Consider the following 20835-nt stretch of genomic DNA (forward strand, 5'->3'; position numbering starts at 1 on the left):
CATAATCCCAACTTTTGCTATATATCCATGAATTATTAAATTATCCCGAGCATTATAGTTCCGGTGAATGGTGGTAGAGTGAAAAACTTTCTATCGATCGAACTATAGCCACGTGGTAACAGTAACGAAAATAAGTCAATTAATGTAGGACTAACGTTTGATCAAGAGAGACTCATGCATGGGTCAACAGAACCAGATACAAAAGATCCCATTCTACTACATATTCCATTGTTTTTGTGCTTCTCTTTTAGAGCGAAATGCTGGTGGGAAGGTTAAGGATAGGTCATTACAATAGTTTTGTTCACGTTCAGGATTCTACATATAACTAAGGTTTCTATTTCCCTGTCATTATATAACAGCTAGCTAGCGTACGCTCCGTTGTCTGATCTTAAGGTAAAATAGTCTCAATATCCTTTCATGGTTTTATGTCATCTGCATGCATATTGTTCGTTGGTTCTTATTTTGCATGTTTTTTTCCGTCCCCAATCAAGCTAGAGTTTGGTTTGATATCATTGAAGTTTCTATAATTATGATTTTGTGCTAGCATAAATGTCATTTTAGAATTGTTTAATTCCATCTCTCAATGTTTTCGTGATTATTTGTTCAATCATTTTCTGCCCCTTACAGACAGACGTTTGAAGACAACAAAGAGAAGATAATCTGCTCTGATACAATGAATATCATGGAATCGAATGATGTGGAAGATGGCTTATATACAGAAGATGGGACAGTTGACATTAAAAAACAACCTGCCAACAAGTTAAAGACTGGAGGATGGAAAGCATGCAGGTTTATACTTGGTATTGAATCCTTTTCTTATTTCATTTCATAATCTTATGTTACCATTGTATTAAAACCACAATGATCTTATGTGGTGAAAAAAAACTGACAGGAAATGAATGCTGTGAAAGATTGGCGTACTATGGCATGAGTACAAACCTAGTGAACTATCTCCAGACCCGTTTCAACCAAGGAAATACAACTGCTGCAACTAATGTCACAACCTGGTCAGGGACATGCTACATCACCCCAATACTTGGAGCCTTTTTGGCTGATTCATACCTGGGAAGATACTGGACAATTGCTACTTTCTCAACTATCTACGTCGTTGTAAGTTTATTTAAAGAACAATCTTTATTCTTTGTTTAATCTATGTTATGATAAAACTTAATTTAATTTGCACTTAATATTACAAAGATATTTTTAAGCCTAACTCAATCCCACAAAACCAACTTTTAAGGAGAAGTTTGTATCCTACTTTTATATATATATATATATATATATATATATATATATATATATATATATATATATATATATATATATAAATTAGTCTTATTTCTAGTTAAAGTGAAACTTTCAACACACCCTCTTACGTTGAGATATAGACAATTCAAGCGTGAGAATAAATATTAATTGATAGTCCAATAATGACCCGATAGTGGATATAATAGAAATGTCTAATAAACAAGATATATCAATAGATTTTAATCATAGCTATGATATTATATTAAAAATTTGAGTTCATATTTTAGTGTTGTCTATTAAATTAATTAATCTTTCAATCATATTGAGTTTTTTTTTTTTTTTTTTAAGAGTAATGATAAGTGTATGCCTTGATTTTATCACACCTATAAACCAACATTTTTGTTTTCTCTTTAGGTGTTAATACACCTTTTTTTATATCTATTAATATTTTTCTTTTTATAATAAGCTATTGAGAAACAGACCAATTGTAATTGTTTCTTATCTAGAAAACATTGTGGTCAATTCATTCTATTTTGAAAGTATTATGGATTTATTCATATGTATTGTTTTAGTAATAAATCAATTTTTCAAGAAATATCGAGCTGTACGTTATACTTCGCGACGTTGTTGAAATTTTTAATTAGTTTCATAGTAATGTTTCAAAGTATTTTAGGTTTTTCTTTTAAAACATAACTGTAAAAAAACCACATTCTCCTGTCTTAACAATAACATAATTTAGTAAAAGCTAATTATATTTTTATAACACGTTTTGTAGTTTTTATGTATTTTTTCTTGTTTGTCCTTCTTAAATAATGTATGTATTTATATTTTTTATTAGGAATAAATATGTCCAAATATGCTAATTATGAGAGTAGATTCGGTGCATTACTGATATCATTTTCTAAAATGTAAAGAAAATGAACTATTTTTATTAATTTATATATATTGGAAACGTCGTCTATTAAAAATTAAAAGAAGTATTAAAAGTGAATTTTATGTATAATTTATTAATCTTATAATTAATTGTAATTATAATACTTGTTTATTTGAGTTATATATATTATCTTTATTTTATATTTATCTTTTATTTATAGTTAGTTTGTTATTTTTTTTTATTTGTATTTTAGGTTTATGTCATATTTTTTCTATTGTAAATAAAGAATTATATATATATATATATATATATATATATATATATATATATATATATATATATATATAAAATATAAGAGAGATTAATCTCATAGATATTTTTTTACTATATCAACATAGTATAGAGTCATGGTATAATATATAAGTGAAAGATAAACTTTATTTTATAAACTGGTTCTGTGACTGTGGGATTGAATTAGACGTAAACTCACTTTGAATAAATTTTCTCAAAATTATAAGATAGTTAATTTTGTTTGAAAATATATGAAAAAAATGAACATGAAGAGAAACAAAAAGTTAAATTAGAAATAATAAAAGCTAGGAAATGTACATATAAATCAAATCAGTTATATTGTTTCTAGAAGGAAATTTTCTTTTCGTAAATTTGGGCTAATATGCTCGAAATGGAACTTGTTGTTTACTTTGCAGGGAATGGTACTTTTAACATTTTCTGCTACTATCCCTGGAATAAAACCAGCATGTGATGCTAATGGTTGCCATCCAACATCAGCAGAAACTGCAGCTTGCTTTGTAGGACTGTACTTGATTGCTCTGGGAACAGGAGGTATCAAACCCTGTGTCTCATCCTTTGGTGCTGACCAATTTGATGACAACGATGAGACTGAGAGGTTAAGGAAGAGTTCTTTCTTCAATTGGTTTTATTTCTCAATTAATATTGGCTCACTTATTGCTTCGTCAGCGTTGGTTTGGATTCAAACGAATGTGGGTTGGGGATGGGGATTTGGAGTACCTGCTGTGGCAATGATGATTGCAATTATATTTTTCTTCATTGGTAGTAGATGGTACAGACTTCAGCGACCTGGAGGAAGTACCATTACAAGAATTTGTCAAGTTATAGTCGCAGCTTGCAGGAAATCTAGGCTAAAAGTGCCTGATGACTCGTCCCTTCTTTATGAGATTGAAGACGCAGAGGCTAACATCAGAGGGAGGACCAAAATGCCACACACACATGAGTTAAAGTGAGTTCTCTCAACCATTTATTCACGCTATAATTCTGTACATGGCCTTACACTAAAGGGACATGTAGTGGATTGAGAATTTCATAATTTTCAACACATTTAATTATATTGAATTTGAATTGATTTTATTTAAAATTGTTTCAATTTTCAAACGTAGATAAGATAATTTAATTAATTAATTTAGTTAGTGAATGATAATTTTATTTTTTTGGATAAAGTATTTCAATTATCATCCAACTAAAGATTACTATTTAAAAAACATATAATTGTTAAAAATAAAAAATATTAATATTAACTATCTTTTTGTAGTCTATCTTCATTAAAAATATTTTTTATAAAGTGTTTTTTTTTTAAAAAGAAATTTATATTTGGAAAACATTTTCTCAAACTTATTTTAAATGAGATTATTACAAGGTTATGAAATAATGGAAGATAAGGTTAAACTCAAATAAAATAATTAGGAGTTCAAGTTTAGTCAAGTCAATTTAAGTTTAAATTGAGCCTAAGTTTAGTTAGATCAATCTAAGTTCAAAATGAGACAAGTAGGTTTTGGTCACAACTAAGTCGAGTTTCCCAGACCTAGATAAAATCGGATTTTCCTAGACCTGATCGAGTTGAGTACATAACTTGGAACATAAAGACTCATAAACCCAAGATGAGTAGACATATCACATCTTGAGTACTAGTTCAAAATAAGCCTAGAAAATATGACACTCCTAAAATAGCACTCTCACAAAAGTTGAACTAAGTGTATGCATAAACTCCAAGTATTCAATCATTTTATAAGTCTTGAAGAGCCCCTATATAGGTAAGCATGAGTGGCCCCAAGGATGGGTTATGTAACATCTCAATTCAAGGTGCCACGAGTCATTATTAAACCAAAATATTTCAAAATTCGTATAGCGCAAAAATATATTTATAAAATCTCATCATTTAAAACGTGACGAAATAAATCAAATCATAATAGTTTCAAAAGTATTGTCCAATTACATAATTCTTAAATTATTGAAAATAACCAAGGAAATAATAATCCAAATAATACATTATTCCATAAGTTTATAACATAACATTGGTGGAGTTAAAAAAGGGTAGGCTTCTGCCTCGGTTCACAGACAATCGAGGCAGTAGAGTGCTTTTAATTTTTTTAATCTCAACCGAGATCACTTATTGGTTCCTCATTCTATTATGTTTTTCTATGCTCTTTTGCTTTCTCTTTTCTTTCTCTTTGTGCCTAAACTCTCTCTCTCTCTCTCTTAATCTCAAGCTTAATATCTTGCAATTTTATTTCATCCATGTTTTTACACAAGTGGGGGCAAAAATACTTGATCCTTTGAGGAAGAAAATTACTTTTGACAAACTCAAAGATAATGTCCTATTGAATATTTAACTCCATTGCATCCATTGCAATCAATAATTTGTGCATCCATTGAATCCACAAACATTCTACACAAATTGTGGTTTACAATAGTTATTTAATCTCAAATAAGTTACAAAGAGATCAATTTTCTTATTTTACGAAATGAACTTAGTTTATACTTGGAGCTCAACTCTGCATGACAGACAATGTATCACCATCTACACGCATTGGTGACAAAGAATCATACATTCTCCAGAAGCAAATCTTTTCTCAAATACAAGAAGCTCCAGAACTCGTGATCAGAAACCTTTGCTCAAACCACAATTTCTTTCCAGGCAAACTCCAACCTGCACTAACAACCCAGATTTTCAACCCCAATCATCACCATCCACCCCAAGACCTTTCTTAGCGAGCAATAAGAAGCTGTAGAGAAAACTAAGAAGCAGACCCCCAACTCAAGAGGTGAATCCAAACCACAAACACTATCCAATTCACCATCCCCCTGCAGAGAAACAGAACCAAAAACCCTAGGGAGAGAAACGCAGATCCAGCGCCTAACCGCCACCACGCCGCCGTCGCGTCCTCGTTGTGCCATGAGAAAAGAGTTTCCTCCCAATATCGGGAAACTCCATCAAGCCCAACGAAAATGAAAGGAAGAACGCCTCCCTGAGCCACGCCATTATGCTCCACCGGCTACACCCTCACCACACCCTCGTTGCGCTCTCACCGTCATCGTAGCATCATCGCTGCTCTCTCACCGCACCGTCGCTATGCTCTCACCTAACCGTCACTACGCTCTCACCGCCATCGTAGCCACCATCGTAGCGTCATCGCTGCTCTCTTGTCGCACTATCGGTGTGCTCTCACCCTCTCTCACCACACCGTCGCGCACTCTCACCGTCATCGCAACATCATCGAGAAAAAGGAGAAGAAAAGAAGTGTTAGGTTTTCCTGGCTCGAGTGAGGCATTTGGGGAAAGGTCTCCTCTTCGCTACCCAGAGGCTAGGTTTTCCTAGCTTGAAGGTCCCACAGTCCAAGCCCAAGACTTATTAGAAAGGCTTATATGCATCGGTCCATCCTGCCAATTGAGGTAGTATCTTTGCCACCAACTGATTAGTGAAACATCTGTGAGGTTTATGCCTCGGTTCACCCTACCAACCGGGGCAGTATTCTCTTTAGACATCGATTGCTTAAACACCGAGGCATATAGTGCTCTAAAAATTACGAGACTGCCACCACATTTTGATACACTTCGGTTCCAGAAAGACTGAAGCGTAATGTGCGAGTTAAAAATGCAATTTTTTATTAATGTAACCAACTTTAAATAACCCCAAGTCTTTCCCGTACTTTAGCATATCTATCATGCATCTGAAACATCTGCAACATGCTCTGCTCACGTATAAACCATTATACAGTTATCGCCAAAAATGACAAACAACAAACACAAATAAAAACAAATATGGGGTAACCGTTAAAATAATACATAACAATACAATATATGGATCTCAAATAAACACTACATAATAACAAACATGCAAACCTCATCCTTATCATTATTAACATACTGAGCACTAATCCTTTAAACGTTGACAACATCATTATCATCAATTCCTTGATCCTTGATGTCATCACGAAAATTATACAAACAGACCATCGGCCTATCTCCTCATCAACACTAACGCTATCATGAATTTCATTATCATCATCATGAACATCATAACAACATCAACCTCATCATAACATCATCATGAGCATCACCAACACCATGATCATCATCATGAAAGACATCAGCCACACTCCTATACCCAACCTCACACACTTGTTATACTGAATAGGCCTGTCCGAATCGTCCCACCCTTGCAACTAAAGGACATATTTCCCTGCTCTGCATGGACTTAGAAGTAAAAACATTAGTGCATCGAACACAATGTACTATACCCTGCAAACGAGCTAGAGTACAAGCAAAACATCATTCCCCTCTTCCTACATTGCACGATCGAGGTGTAGCAACATCCATGGTCAAAGAGAGCCTTTATCCCACATCGCACGATCGAAAGCTCCAATCTTAGGATTTACTAGGTATAACAAGTAGACTCGTCCATCATCTCACATGCCTATCGATCAACCACAAAACTTGGTACAATCCATTCACTTATCCATGTTCTGTCATAAACCAAGAGTCAAACATCACTCAATTGTAGCAACTAGCGCACTTTGCTCATGAAACATCACGTCTTGCAACCCATCAAACTTGATCCTCATACATTATCCATCAAAAACTCAAATTTACAAGAAATACATTGGGATAATCTATTATCACTAGTAATAATCGATTATGCCAATCAAACCACCAAAATGACTCTAAAATGACTCATGGGTAATAGATTATCTTTTACAAAAATCGATTATGCCCACCAAACCACACCAGAAAGATTATAAGCCTTATACAATCCATACATCATCTTTAAACTTTGTTAAACAATATTGGCACCACATAAACAAACTCGATCACCATAGATACATGGACAAAAACCTAGATACTTATATCACGCCTCAAGAATCACCCAAAATCCCTCACATTACATATTAGAGGCCAAACACCTTAACATAATGTGAAATATTGCATATAACTTCTGAAAGAAAACCAACACAACTACATTCTGCATATAAAGCCCTTTACCTTATATTCACAGATTCAGATGCAAAGTTTATACTCATGCTTCTCAAAACGCAAAGAAAACCACAACCTAAACTCTTTCCCCATACAATACCCGCATAACATGTTCTATCATCTTACAGTATCATCATCATACACATGCAACTTATCATATTCCTCACCAGAATCTCATCAACACCAAATTCAACAAATAACAAGAACTAAAATGCATAGTTAGCCATGAAACACCTAAGGTCTCACATAGAAATCATGCATACATTCACATATTCATACCTATAAAGAGAAAACAGAAACATACCCTCATTCATTATACATTAAAAACTAGGTAAGTTTCCTTATACCTTGGTCAATTCTAGGTTTTCTCTATTATTACAAAAAAATAAAACTTGATTTACCAACAGAAGATATCCGTTAGTGAGTACCAAATTTCGACGGACAAAAATCTGTCAATACATACCTTGTCGGAAACATCCAAAAACCAAAGCAGAGAAATATGTTAAGTTTCAAAATATCTAGTACTGAAATAAACCCATTTTAAGATCCTTAATGAAATAACAATACTAATTGGTAACCCCAACATGCCACATCAAAGTTGCCTTTGAATCACTCTTTTAATGGCTTACATAAAGCAATTATTTCATTCAAAATCACCACTTCAAATTTCATCCTTCTCGTGATTATTGTAATAATATGTTGAAGTGTTTATTGGCAAATATTTGGATGATTATGCCCACCTACTTATTACTCCATTACGTACTAGTACAACTAAATGGAAAATATGGATATAAAGGGAATATTAGGTAGACAATGACACTATCCTGATCCCAAGGTTGCCACATCCAATCAAGCAGACCTAGTTGTTAGTCCACCCTCATGTTCACTACCGGATATTGATACCATACTACCATCACTGTGAATTGTTCAATGAAGTTGTGCAAAAGTGCACCATACACAACCTGAGAGTTCATGATTTTAATGAAATATTTCAACTCATTCCAAAACTAACCACATATGAGATGTGCCTTGGTTGATACCCCTTCTACCTATTTTTACTTCCTACACCCCCACTTATAATTTTGTGCACCTCAATCATTAAATGGGAAAATACCTTCTTGCTCTTAATAAAAAATAATAAAAAAAAAAACTAAAAGGTTTCCACCTAGGATTTAAACCCACATTTGTTCAATCCTAGAGAAATATCTCTACCAACAAGCCAACACATCATATTGGTATTAACACACATCACAAATTCGACAATTATATAATAACATGTGTTGCACTTATTTAAATACAAATCAAATAAGTAATTTAAAATTTATACTTTAGCCAAGACATCAACATGTGACCCTTAACCAGAGCTCTCAACAATTGAGCTACATAACACATTGTGAAAAACATGCAGTTTCCATAAAAACATACTATTTTTAAGTACTACATTTCCTCAGATCTTACAGGTTATCCTCCTCTCGAAGTAGTGTTATTCTTGTTCTCTCTTGGCACAAGTTTATCCTACAAAACAAACAAACAAAATAAATAAAATATCAACTTAAAATAAGTCAACTATGGTAAACAAGTCAACCAAAATCAAATCAACAAAAATCAATTTAAGAAAAGTCAATATAAAAATTGGAAATTAAAGGCAAAAAAAAGGGTTATAGATTTCCCTTCTAGTTATGTTTCTAGTCACTCTTCTAGTCATGGATAGACAAATTCCAATTTTTCATTGAAGAAATTGAAAACATTTTTAACTAATCCATGCTATAATACTTTTGGATAAATATTCAATCCATTTATATAAACGTAATCTTTTAAAAGAATTAAAATATATATTTTTCAATTTAAAAATAAATTTTATAAAGGAAATTGATAGTAACCAAATTAAAAGGTTGCCCTTTATATTTTATTATTTTGGTGTAACAAGAGAAATGTGTTTATTTAAGGTTTTTGGACAAGGCCGCAATAGAGAGAGAATCTGACCACACAAAGGATTGCGCAAATCCATGGAAGCTGTGCACAGTGACGCAAGTGGAAGAGCTGAAAGCCTTAATCCATTTGCTCCCAATTTGGGCTTCCCTGATAGCCTTTGCAACGGTGTACAGTCAAATGAGCACAATGTTCGTGTTACAAGGAAACACAATGGATCAACAGGTAGGTCCTCACTTCAAAATGCCCTCTGCATCTCTCTCCATCTTTGACACTCTCAGCATCATCTTCTGGGCACCAGTCTACGACAGCATCATTGTGCCCATTGTAAGAAAGTTCACTGGCCACCGACAAGGCTTCACGCAGCTCCAACGCGTAGGCATAGGCCTTGTCATCTCCATCATCTCCATGATTGTTGCTGGCATTCTAGAGGTTGTTCGCCTCCACATGGTCAGAAAATACAACCTCTACGACGCTCAAACCGTTCCTATCTCAATCTTCTACCAAGTGCCTCAGTACTTTCTCATAGGAGCTGCCGAAGTTTTCACCAACATTGGTCAAATGGAGTTCTTTTACGGACAGGCACCTGATGCTATGAGAAGCTTGTGTTCAGCTCTTCAACTCACCACTAATGCATTGGGAAGCTATGCGAGCAGTTTGATTCTTATAATTGTGACAAAAATCACCACAAGCAATGGAAGCATTGGTTGGGTCCCAGACAATCTCAACAGGGGTCATCTTGATTACTACTTTTGGCTTCTGTCTGTTCTCAGCCTCATCAACTTTTTTGTATATCTCTGGCTTGCTAAGAGGTACACGTACAAAAAGGGTACATGAAATGCTCATTAATTTGGCATACTGTTGTATAATTGTGTAGATATTGCTCTTCTGATCCAGTTGTACATTGATGTTAGCATCTTCCTTCTAGACGCTAAATTGCATTTGTATAGTTCTGTTTGTGTAAAGCTATTTGTAATGTATTGAAATAAAAGAGTCTGTACTATTCAAGGTTCCTTGCAATGTTGTAGACTTCACTTGTTATGCTCCCGGTATGTAGGTTGACTAACCTCCAAATGGTTAATTAGAAGGTAATAGTTCAATGCAACTCGGATACTAAAAGGATAGAGGTCTGTAATTTATTTACATATGAAAAAAATATATCTAGTTAATATTACATACGAATTTTATTTCTCATATTATCAATACTAATTAAATTACATATGAAATAATATATGAATAAGTTACATGTTAAAGTCTAAGTTTTATAATATTGGTTAAAAATGAGAATGTATATAAAATTAAAGATCCATTAATATATTGTTTTATGATTTTGATTAAAGAGTGGTGTGAAATATATATATATATATAAAACTTATATTTCATTGATATTGTCTTTTTTTTATGTATAAATTATTTCATATGTAATCCTATGTGTAATTAATTTTTCAAATTAAAAGTATTAAATTTTTGTTTCATTATTTCCATTTTTTTATATTTCTTGTCAATTTGCAGTCAAATTTAAATTAAAAAAAAATTAAAAACATATCAATAACACTCAAATTTGATACCAACACTTCATTTATCTAAATTGAAATTATAAACAATATAAAATTGAAATTTAAAGCAACAATATCTAATTTGAAAACGAGTGCTGACAACTCATAATCTAAATTAAAGTTCCAGAAAGATATAATTCAAACAAGTTCTAACAAAATATAATCTAAAATTGCTAATATAATTCGGAAGTGTAAAATTCCAAAACTTAATATTTAGAATAGTAATGTACATGTTAGTATTGGTTTTGGTAACTTTGTTGTGATTGCTCTTAATCTTGTTGGGGTTGGTCTTTCTCCCGCCACCAAGTGAAGGTCTCCCTCTGAACATACAAGGGTGTCAAAATGACATGTCACAAAATATAACATAGTCATGCAAATTTTGCTATAACATATATAGACTAATAATCAAGTGTATATATGCTTAGATTTGGTAATAACTAAAAGGATTACGATAATTGTGACCAATTTTTTTAACAACTTTTTGATAATAAATCATATGTCACTATTTTATTAGTTTTTTTGAATTTATTTTCAAAAAAATATTTGAAACAGATCAATCATAAGTCACCATGTGTGTTCATTATAAAATAATTGTAAAAAAAAAGTTATTAAAAAAGCATTTTCCTAACTAAAATCAGGGATGTGGTGACACACTTCTTGAGCAATCCTCTTCTATCGCACGTGCCACTCTCTTACGTTGTGGAAAACTATTAGGAAGAGGAACTAGACACTAGAGACGATGATGATGTCTCTAGCGAGGAGGTCAGCGAGAACCAAGTCATGTCATGGTCCTTCACACCATCATTCTTAGCATGCTCCTACAACATAACAAAGACGATAAATATGTTTTCCTTTCCAAACGTGAGTTGTAAATGATGGTAATAAATGTGAGCAAACATTAAGTTTTGAATGGTCCCTAAGAAACCTCAATAGAGTCCTTCACTCTTACTTGCAGCCTTTGATAGGTGATTGTTAACACTCTGGCAAGTGTACCAGATCGTATCAAGTAATATAATTGGTAAACCCAATATCATTCTCCCCAAAGGACTCGAAGGCCTTATCTTTCGTGTAAACTAAAATCGTAAAACCTGTAAAGAAAATTAATCTGTAGTTTGGATGCAATTGATTCAGTTGACGAGAAAAAGACTATGGATGAATGGAGTTGTTGGGGTTTACAATTTCATCTTATCCACTCTCTCTTATCTACTCATCTTATTTGATTCGCTTTGTTATCTAATTGTCATGCAAACTTTCTTAGTCTACCCTTAACCCGATCCCTCGGCGAAAAAAGCCTATTACTAATTACTGGCTTGTTATCCCTAGCCTCCCCTAATAATTAATAATGCATGATAAGCGGAAGCAAAAACAATTGATCGTCCTACCCCCCTATCCCTAGGTGGTATTTCCCACCAGTTCATGACAGTACCACACGTTCCCGTATCAATAAAGACAAACAACAATTATCGAATGAGTTAAACGGTAAAAGCATTAAGCGCATATGAGAGACCCAACAATTGATAATCAAAGCACACGACAAGCATATAAATAAATAAGAGTTTCAATAAAAGAGAGTTTCAAAAGATTACATTGTTTCCCAACAACAAAAGGGTTTAGTTCACCATTGTCATGGCGAAATTAGATGAAAAATGATGGAAGAATGGAAAAGCAAACCCTAGATTGGATAAAAAGGAGCCTATGCATCCAAGAGATCTTCTCCAAGGAGTGAAAATTAGGTCTGGCTGCCCCCTTCTGTCAAAAGAATGCATCTAAACTCACACTAGGACTATTTATAACCAAGAAAAGTAACAGAATTTGAGCCCAAGCCCAGCAGACAACCGCCCGACGTCATATTTTGACGCCAACGGTTTCCCATTAGTCGCACCACCGCCCGACGTCATATTTCACCACTCAGCGGTTTCCCTCGAGTCGCGCCACTGCCCAACGGTCATTTTCAACGCTGGGCGCTGGTCAAGTGCACTCTGGTCAACTTTTCAGCATTTTGGTCAACTAGTTGACTTTTCTGCATTCTGGTTGACTTTTCTGCATTGCAACCGTTTGATCTTCAACCTTTCATTCAATTCATCTCCAATTCTCATCAAATCCCTGCAAAACAATGCATAACAAGCATAATATCTCTAGAAACAACTTTTGACTCTCTTATTCTCTAACTTAAACAAAAAGCATGATTTCAAGCTAATTCTAAGTCATAAAGGGTGTGTTTTAATATCAAAATTGAGTATGAAAATAACTATTTTTCAATCGTTATCACAGCCCCAAACTTAAAATTTTGCTTGTCCTCAAGCAAATAAAACAAAACTTGGCTTTCCACTTTTTCATCCAATAGTTCAACACTCTTAAAATTCATGATAAGAACTACTCAATTTCAGATTTTCAGAGGAATCAAACCAAGATGCATGCATGCTTTCAATTCAATTCAGTTCACATGATCACATATTTCTCAACAGATGTTACACTTTATGAATGACCAATCCACTAAGCAAAGATGTAAGCATGAAATTTATCAATTCTCACCAAGCAAATGTTTCACTCAATCACTCAAGTGTTTAAGGTGACACTCCAACTTTCTATTATTCACAAGTCACATGAAACAAAATTGCCATTCATCTCAAACAATCAAAATCTTCACATGCAAATGTCATCATAAGGACTTTTCTAAGGCTTGTATTAAGGCTGGGCTAGTAAGAAAAATTGGTTTTTCTGGAATTCAAAATCCTTGAGTTAAGAGAGCTACAATAATATTCAAAGTTTAAGCACAACTCTCTACCTCACAAATCTCACTTATTCCCAACTTCTTCCCCTTTCTTTTATTTTTACATTGAGCTCATCTTCATGCTTTTCTTCTTTTCTTTTCTTTTTCTCATGCGTTTTTCTTTCTCAACATTTGAGCTCAATGATTTTCAATTGCCTTCCAATTTCCCTCATACAACCCCAAACTTGAACCTTTTCAACACATATAGTTAAGCTCAACCCAACTCAAGGTAAAGAATTTCAAATCAAGGGTTCTCATCCTGTATAAGGGTAAGGTTCAAAAAGGGTATAATATTTCAAGCACTTTAGGTGAAAATTTGGCTAAAGAAGGGTTTTCAAAAATGGCCTTGATCATATGACATTCACATGCAATTCAATCAATCATCAAGATTAAGGCAATATCATTCATGTTTTCCTGTGAATATTGCATACAACAATAAAAGCTCTGGAGCTCAATACCTCACACAACATGCTTTCTCACACATCATACATTCATACACCCTGCTTAGCATCATAACCACAACCATAATTCATCACACATTTATTCACATAGTTAGTGAACTTTTTCACTGGATATCAACATGCAACACAACTCAATTATCATCCACATCCAATCATCATTGAATAGACTTATCATGCATGTTATTCAATCAAACATTTTCAGAAAAGTATTCAAGCCAAGCATAAACACTGAAAATAAAAATTCAACCTATTCTAAGAATTCAAAATGCAAAAGTGAAAAAGAGAACCTAGGTTGCCTCCTAGTAGTGCTTGTTTAACGTCACGAGCCTGACCCAAACCTGTTCTAGCACTCATCAGCAAGTGCCTCCCAACACCTTTTAGTAGGTGTACTTTCCTAGTATCCTTTAGTGGATACAAAAAGTTAGCATCCCTCAAAAATTTGTTCAAAAATACCAATATATAAAAGTCCAAGTAAAAGAAAATTAATGTACAACAGTCACTGGGTTGCCTCCTAGTAAGCGCTCTTTTAACGTCACTAGCTTGACCCGGTAAAGATCAAACACCCATCAGTAGGTGTTGATATTCCCCTTTTTGCTTGATCTTCTTTTCTTTTTCTTCTTCCTGCTAAATTTCTTCATAAAGTTGAGAACACCAAACACATGTTTCCATGTTTCAACCATATGAACTTTAATCTCCAATTTCTTGAAGATCTCCATAAAGCACTTGACTTTCTTTTCCTTCCTATGATATTTTTTTGAATGAGGAAGGGGTTTTTCATGTGATCGCTTCTTCTTTTCTCTCTTCCTCTTCTTCTCACTCTTCTTCTCCCTCAACTTTCTCTTTTTCTTTCTTTTTATTTTCTTCTTTATTTTTACACATTTTCTATTTTTCTTTTTTCTTTCAACCACTTGAATGGTAAAGCTCCCTCGATCTTGTACTTTAGGAGGTAATGTCCTCTGTATGACTACACTGCAATTTCCTTGCACCTCAATAGTTTCCTTCTCAATATACTTCCTTTTCTTCATGAGAAATTCTTTTAAAAACTTTGCATATGATGGTATTTGCTGAAGTGCCTTAGAGAATTGTATGGTTATTTCCAATTCCTTGAAAATCTCCATAAAACGCTCGAACTGCTTTTCTCTCTCCTTTCTAGAATATATCTTTGGATAGGGCAAGGGTTTTTCATACTCTCTCTCTTTCAATTTTACAACCTTTTCTTCTATCTTTTCCTCATCAACAACCTTATCACTTTCAGAGCTAGTGGCTTGACATTCCTTCCTAAGGTTAACCTCAGTATTAACCCTAGAATTCAATATTTCATTGGAATGACGAATTTGTATCTCCAACCTTTGATTTCTTGCTTTACTCTCTTCCGTAGAGGAGAGAGTAATTTGGATCAGTCGTTCGAATGTCTTGTTCAATCTGTTAGTTTGCTCATTCAAAGCAGATACCTATTGCCCTAATAGTAATTGTTGATGTGGTTCTCCTGCTTGTCCATTCCAACCTTGATCCATGCTTGAGTGAGGTTCCCACTAGTAGTTTAAATCATTTTCATAGAATTGAGTGACCATGTAATCAAATTCTTGTCCAAACTGCATTCTGCAAACATTAGGCACAAAACCCTAGAAAACATTTATTAGAACAAAAATAAAAACTAACATAAAATCAAGTCAAATTCAATCAATTTACATTACTTGAAAAAGTTAAACCTCAAGTCCTTGGCAACGACGCCAAAAACTTGTTAGCACTCTGGCAAGTGTACCAAATCGTATTAAGTAATATAATTGGTAAACCCAATATCGTTCTCCCCAAAGGACTCAAAGGCCTTATCTTTCGTGTAAACTAAAATCGTAAGACTTGTAAAGAAAATTAATTTGTAGTTTGGATGCAAAAACAAAAAGTAAACATGCAAATGCAATTGATTCAGTTGACGAGAAAAAGACTATGGATGAATGGAGTTGTTGGGGTTTACAATTTTATCTTATCCACTNTCTCTTATCTACTCCTCTTATTTGATTCGCTTTGTTATCTAATTGTCATGCAAACTTTCTTAGTCTACCCTTAACCCGATCCCTCGGCGAAAAAAGCCTATTACTAATTACTGGCTTGATATCCCTAACCTCCCTAGTAATTAATAATGCATGATAAACGGAAGCAAAAACAATTAATCGTCCTACCCCCCCTATCCCTAGGTGGTATTGCTTAATCAAGGAATTTCCAACCAGTTCATGACAGTACCGTACGTTCCCGTATCAATAAAGACAAACAACAATTATCGAATGAGTTANACGATAAAAGCATTAAGCGCAGATGAGAAACCCAACAATTGATAATCAAAGCATACGACAAGCATATAAATAAATAAGAGTTTCAATAAAAGAGAGTTTCAAAAGATTACATTGTTCCCCAACAACAAAAGGGTTTAGTTCACCACTGTCATGGTGAAACTAGATGAAAAATGATGGAAGAATGGAAAAGCAAACCCTAGATTAGATAACCACTCGACGTCATATTTTGACGCTCGGCGGTTTCCCATCAGTCACACCACCACCCGGCGGTTTCCCTCGAGTCGCGCCATCGCCCAGCGGTCATTTTCACCACCGGGCGCTGGTCAACTTTTCAGCATTCTGGTTGACTTTTCTGAACTGCAACCGTTTGATCTTCAACCTTTCTTTCAATTCATCTCCAATTCTCATCAAATCCCTGCAAAACAAGGATAATATCTCTAAAAATAACTTTTGACTCTCTTATTCTCTAACTTAAACAAAATGCATGATTTCAAGGTAATTCTATAAAGGATGTGTTTTAATATCAAAATTAAGTATGAAAGTAACTGTTTTTCAACCTTTATCAGTGATGAGAGTTTGTGTTTCAAAGATAGTAATAGAGGTGTTACTTTGAGTTAGTGTTTTCATAGCAAGCCTTGGTGAAACTCTTTTGGCATGTTTCTTTGTATTCAATGGATTGAAATATGACGTACACCTTAATTTTGAAGGTGATAATGATAAGTGGACGAATAAGGAATTTACGTTATGGTTGAGAAAAGTTTTATCTAAGCTTCACAATAGGCATCAAATGTTCTTAATAGAATTAGAATGATAGTTTCTAAGGTGGAGTGTGAGGTTCTCCAGAGTCGAGTTATTATTTCTTAGTAAGAAAGCTTCGAGTTTTGAAGAAAAAAGAAAATTCTACAAAAAAAAAAAAGACTCTTTTAACACTAAATCTTTAAAAGTTTAAAAAATTTGTATAAAATGTGAGTAATATTAAATGAAAAAATGGTAAAAAAATTTAATATGAAAGTTCATTATTTACTTTTTATGATAAAATACTGTATTGATAGGCTTTCTAAGTTATAAATAAATAAATAATTATATTAAATAAGTCATAAATAAATAGATATATTAAATAGATTTAGTTACTTAAAAGATAACTTAAATCCTTAAAATATTATATGATCAATTATTATATTATATTATCTTATTAGATAATTAATTATTATATTAGAATATCCTAAAAGTATAATAAAATTTAATAATAAATTATTATAATTGCTATTTAATGGAAGATTATTTCCTAAACTCACCAAAACACTCACAAAAAGAAAATAAAAGTTCATATGTGGAAACATGGAGGGGTAGAGATCCTATAAAGAAATCTTAATGATAAGCTTAGAAAAAATCACTCTCATTTTAAAGTGAACTTTAAAGACACATAAATAATACAAATCATATTAGTTTTGTACAAACTTTTGGAAAAGGACAAATTGTAATTTCTCGAATTTAAGTTCAATGACTATATAAATAATAACCCTAATAATAATAATAATAATTATTATTATTATTGTTATTAGTATTAATAGTGGTATATTTAAATGGCACCCATATTACAGTACTATTTAACGTGTCATATAAATAAAGATACATTTTTTTTATCAGACATATAAAGATACATTAAACAAAAAGTGTGCACTTGGCATAAAAAACTTTAGGTTATACCATATAAACAACTGTCTTTTAACAAAATTAAAATTTGTCCAATTGTTGCAAATTATAAATTTCATAAAGTTTTTTTTAGGGTAAAATAGGTGGCTACAAATATAATATTGATTAGAGGAAAAACAATAATTTATTATCAGAAAAGATGTCTTCTTTTATGTATTTGTTGGTTTATGAACTATCTTTATTTTATCTAAATAATAAAGAAAGAAAGAAAATAAGTAACACTTTGGCACAACAAATTAGTGCATTTCTATTCTAAGTTGAACCACTATACCTAAACATATATAATTACAATATAAGTTCCATCAAGTTAAGCAGTCTGTGGTTTAACTAGCTATTCATCAATGTGTTAGTCCGTTACCTACTGCCAAAGTGCAATTAACATAAGAAAAAAATATAAAATACTAAAAAAGAGGAGGCCAGAAGGTGACAGAGTTGTTACTTACCCAATGTTAGTTTAATCTTGGCTTTCAAACCAAACATGATGTGCACCCATCAATGTCTTCCAACCTCTCTCTCTCTCTATCTTTATATATATATATATCCTAAACTTGAAAGCCATAGCTCAACAATACTTTATTTTGTGAACTAAGCAATTGACATGTTCAAAGAACCTTCGGTTTCCTTAGCCTATGCCATTTTGGATGAAGTTTTAATCCCTTTTTGATTTGGAATATGGGTTTTTTTTTTCCTTATCTTTTTTCCCATTTTGATGAAATTTTACTTCCTTTTAATTTGTTATATGTGCTTCTATTATCTTTCAAGCATTTTTTTTTTCAAATGAGTAAATTTGTTTACTTGTTATCCTAAAATTCAGCTACTTGTTTTTTTTTTTTATATATATAAGCACTTGTTTTCTTTAATCTAACAAATTCAAATCTCCTTATCGTCAATATTCATAAATTGATTATATTAAATTAGAATAATCGGATAGTTTATAAATTGAAATTGCAAAAGGGTGATCATATAACTAAAAATATAAAATAAATTTATGAAGTAAAAATTCTTTAAAGTTAATTATTTGTCATTTTAATGTATAATGTTGATATTTTATATATCTCTTTAAGTTTCGGTCCGATATGATTGTTGATTTATACTTTACCTTTTTTTTAAATTCATAAACTAATTCTAGTTTGAGAGAATAAAAGTTTTTAACTCACTTTAAAGCTTAAACTTTATTCATCGAATAAAAACTAATCAACAAAAATATTAAATCTCACAAAAATTAAAAAATAAAATAAAAATGTATCTTCAATTTATAATTTTACATCCTCTAAATTAATTCAAATCTTATTAAAAGATGTCGAAGTAAAGATAAGACAACTTAAATTGAAGGTAGAAATACATCGAAGCTTAAGAAGGGACATTAGGATTGATGATCAATGTGGATAACTAGGCTAGGAGTCGAAATGGGATGGCTCGAGTCAAAGTTTGAAATAGGTTAGCTTGGATAGAAAATTAAGACTTGTAGACCCACAATGAAAGTTGAGATAGGTTAGTTTAGTTGAAAGTTGAGATCGACTCATTTGAACTGAAGGTAAAGATGAGTCCATTGGGGCTAAAGGTCAATATTAGTCATTTGGGACCAAAGTTCTAAACGGGTCGATTTGGGCTAAAAGTTGAGAAAAACTAACTTGAGTTGAAGGTCAAGATTTTCCTTTCTAGACCATAGGTGGAAATGGGTCAAATGAGTTGAAGTTAAAGATAGGACAACCTAAGCTAAAGTTTGAGATGAGAGGACGAAGGTCGTAGGTCAAGATGGATTGACTCGGGTCAACAGTCAAGATTGACTAGTATGAGTCGAAGGTTTAGACGATTTGTCCTGATGCGAAGCTCAAGACAGACATTTGGGATGAATGTTTAAGCAAGCGAAAGATCTAGATGCCAAGTCTGGCCTTAGAGCTGTCAAAATGGGTTAGAACTGTGGCCCAACCTGGCCCCCACGGGTTTGAGTCGGGTTGGGTTTGAAAAAAATGAAATTTTTTTATATGAGCCAATTTTCAACTTGGCTCACTTAGAACCCGACTCACCCGGATTGAACCTGTTGTACGTAGGAATAAAGAAAAAGATATTTCAAGAGAGCAAAATATTATAAACTTATCAATTCAAGGCTCTAATCTTATAAATGGACAAGTAACAAAAAATTATCAATATTATAAACTTATTTATTCACTTTTTTTGTTTGTTTTTGGATTATATTGAGTTGCATGTTAATTTTTTTTTAATTGTCTTTGAAGTTTAACATCATTTTAGAGTTAAATTATTTAAATTTGAATTACAAAAAAAATTTTAATTTTTTTTTAGATTAAAAAAGAACTTGTAATTAAGTGAACTAGTGAGTCAACTCGTTTAACCTATCAACCCGTGGTAGGCTGGGTCGAGTTGGCCGGGTGGCCCGTTTTGACAGCACTACCTGGGGCGATGGTAGGGATGGGCCGAACTAAATTAAAGGTTAGAACGAACCGCTTAGGATCGAAATTCGAAGTGAGTTGACTAGGTCAACAGTCGAGATGGGTGGCCTAAGTCAAAATTTAAGAAAAACTCGCCAAGGCTGATGAAAGAGACAAGCTAGACTCTACCTAAGTATTAAAATTGGTAAGCGTGGACTAAAGGTCGAGACATGTTGTCCAAAATTGAATGTTTAAATGGGCTGATAGGGGCAAAGGTAGAGACGAGTTGACCCAAGTCGAAGGTTAAGATGGTTTGTTCGAGA

At 33.0% G+C, this 20835-nt stretch overlaps 1 protein-coding gene across 1 annotated transcript; it reads left to right on the forward strand.

Annotated features, from left to right (window-relative positions):
- The first annotated feature begins 673 nt into the window (after positions 1–673).
- LOC106773364 (protein NRT1/ PTR FAMILY 8.1-like) lies at positions 674–10174 on the forward strand. The gene is made up of 4 exons (XM_022785919.1): positions 674–800; positions 893–1110; positions 2830–3380; positions 9355–10174. The coding sequence occupies exons 1-4, from the start codon at positions 674–676 to the stop codon at positions 10172–10174; spliced, it is 1716 nt and encodes a 571-aa protein (XP_022641640.1).
- Positions 10175–20835: the final 10661 nt, after the last annotated feature.

This window comes from Vigna radiata, chromosome 9 (genome assembly GCF_000741045.1).
Source record: "Vigna radiata var. radiata cultivar VC1973A chromosome 9, Vradiata_ver6, whole genome shotgun sequence".
NCBI lineage: Eukaryota > Viridiplantae > Streptophyta > Magnoliopsida > Fabales > Fabaceae > Vigna > Vigna radiata.

Bases quoted from the DNA above. Each gene is read 5' to 3' on its own strand.
- LOC106773364 (XM_022785919.1), top strand. From the start codon at position 674: ATGAATATCATGGAATCGAATGATGTGGAAGATGGCTTATATACAGAA. The intron at 801-892 runs GTATTGAATCCT...AAAAACTGACAG, and splicing joins AGCATGCAGGTTTATACTTG to GAAATGAATGCTGTGAAAGA. The intron at 3,381-9,354 runs GTGAGTTCTCTC...TGTTTATTTAAG, and splicing joins CCACACACACATGAGTTAAA to GTTTTTGGACAAGGCCGCAA.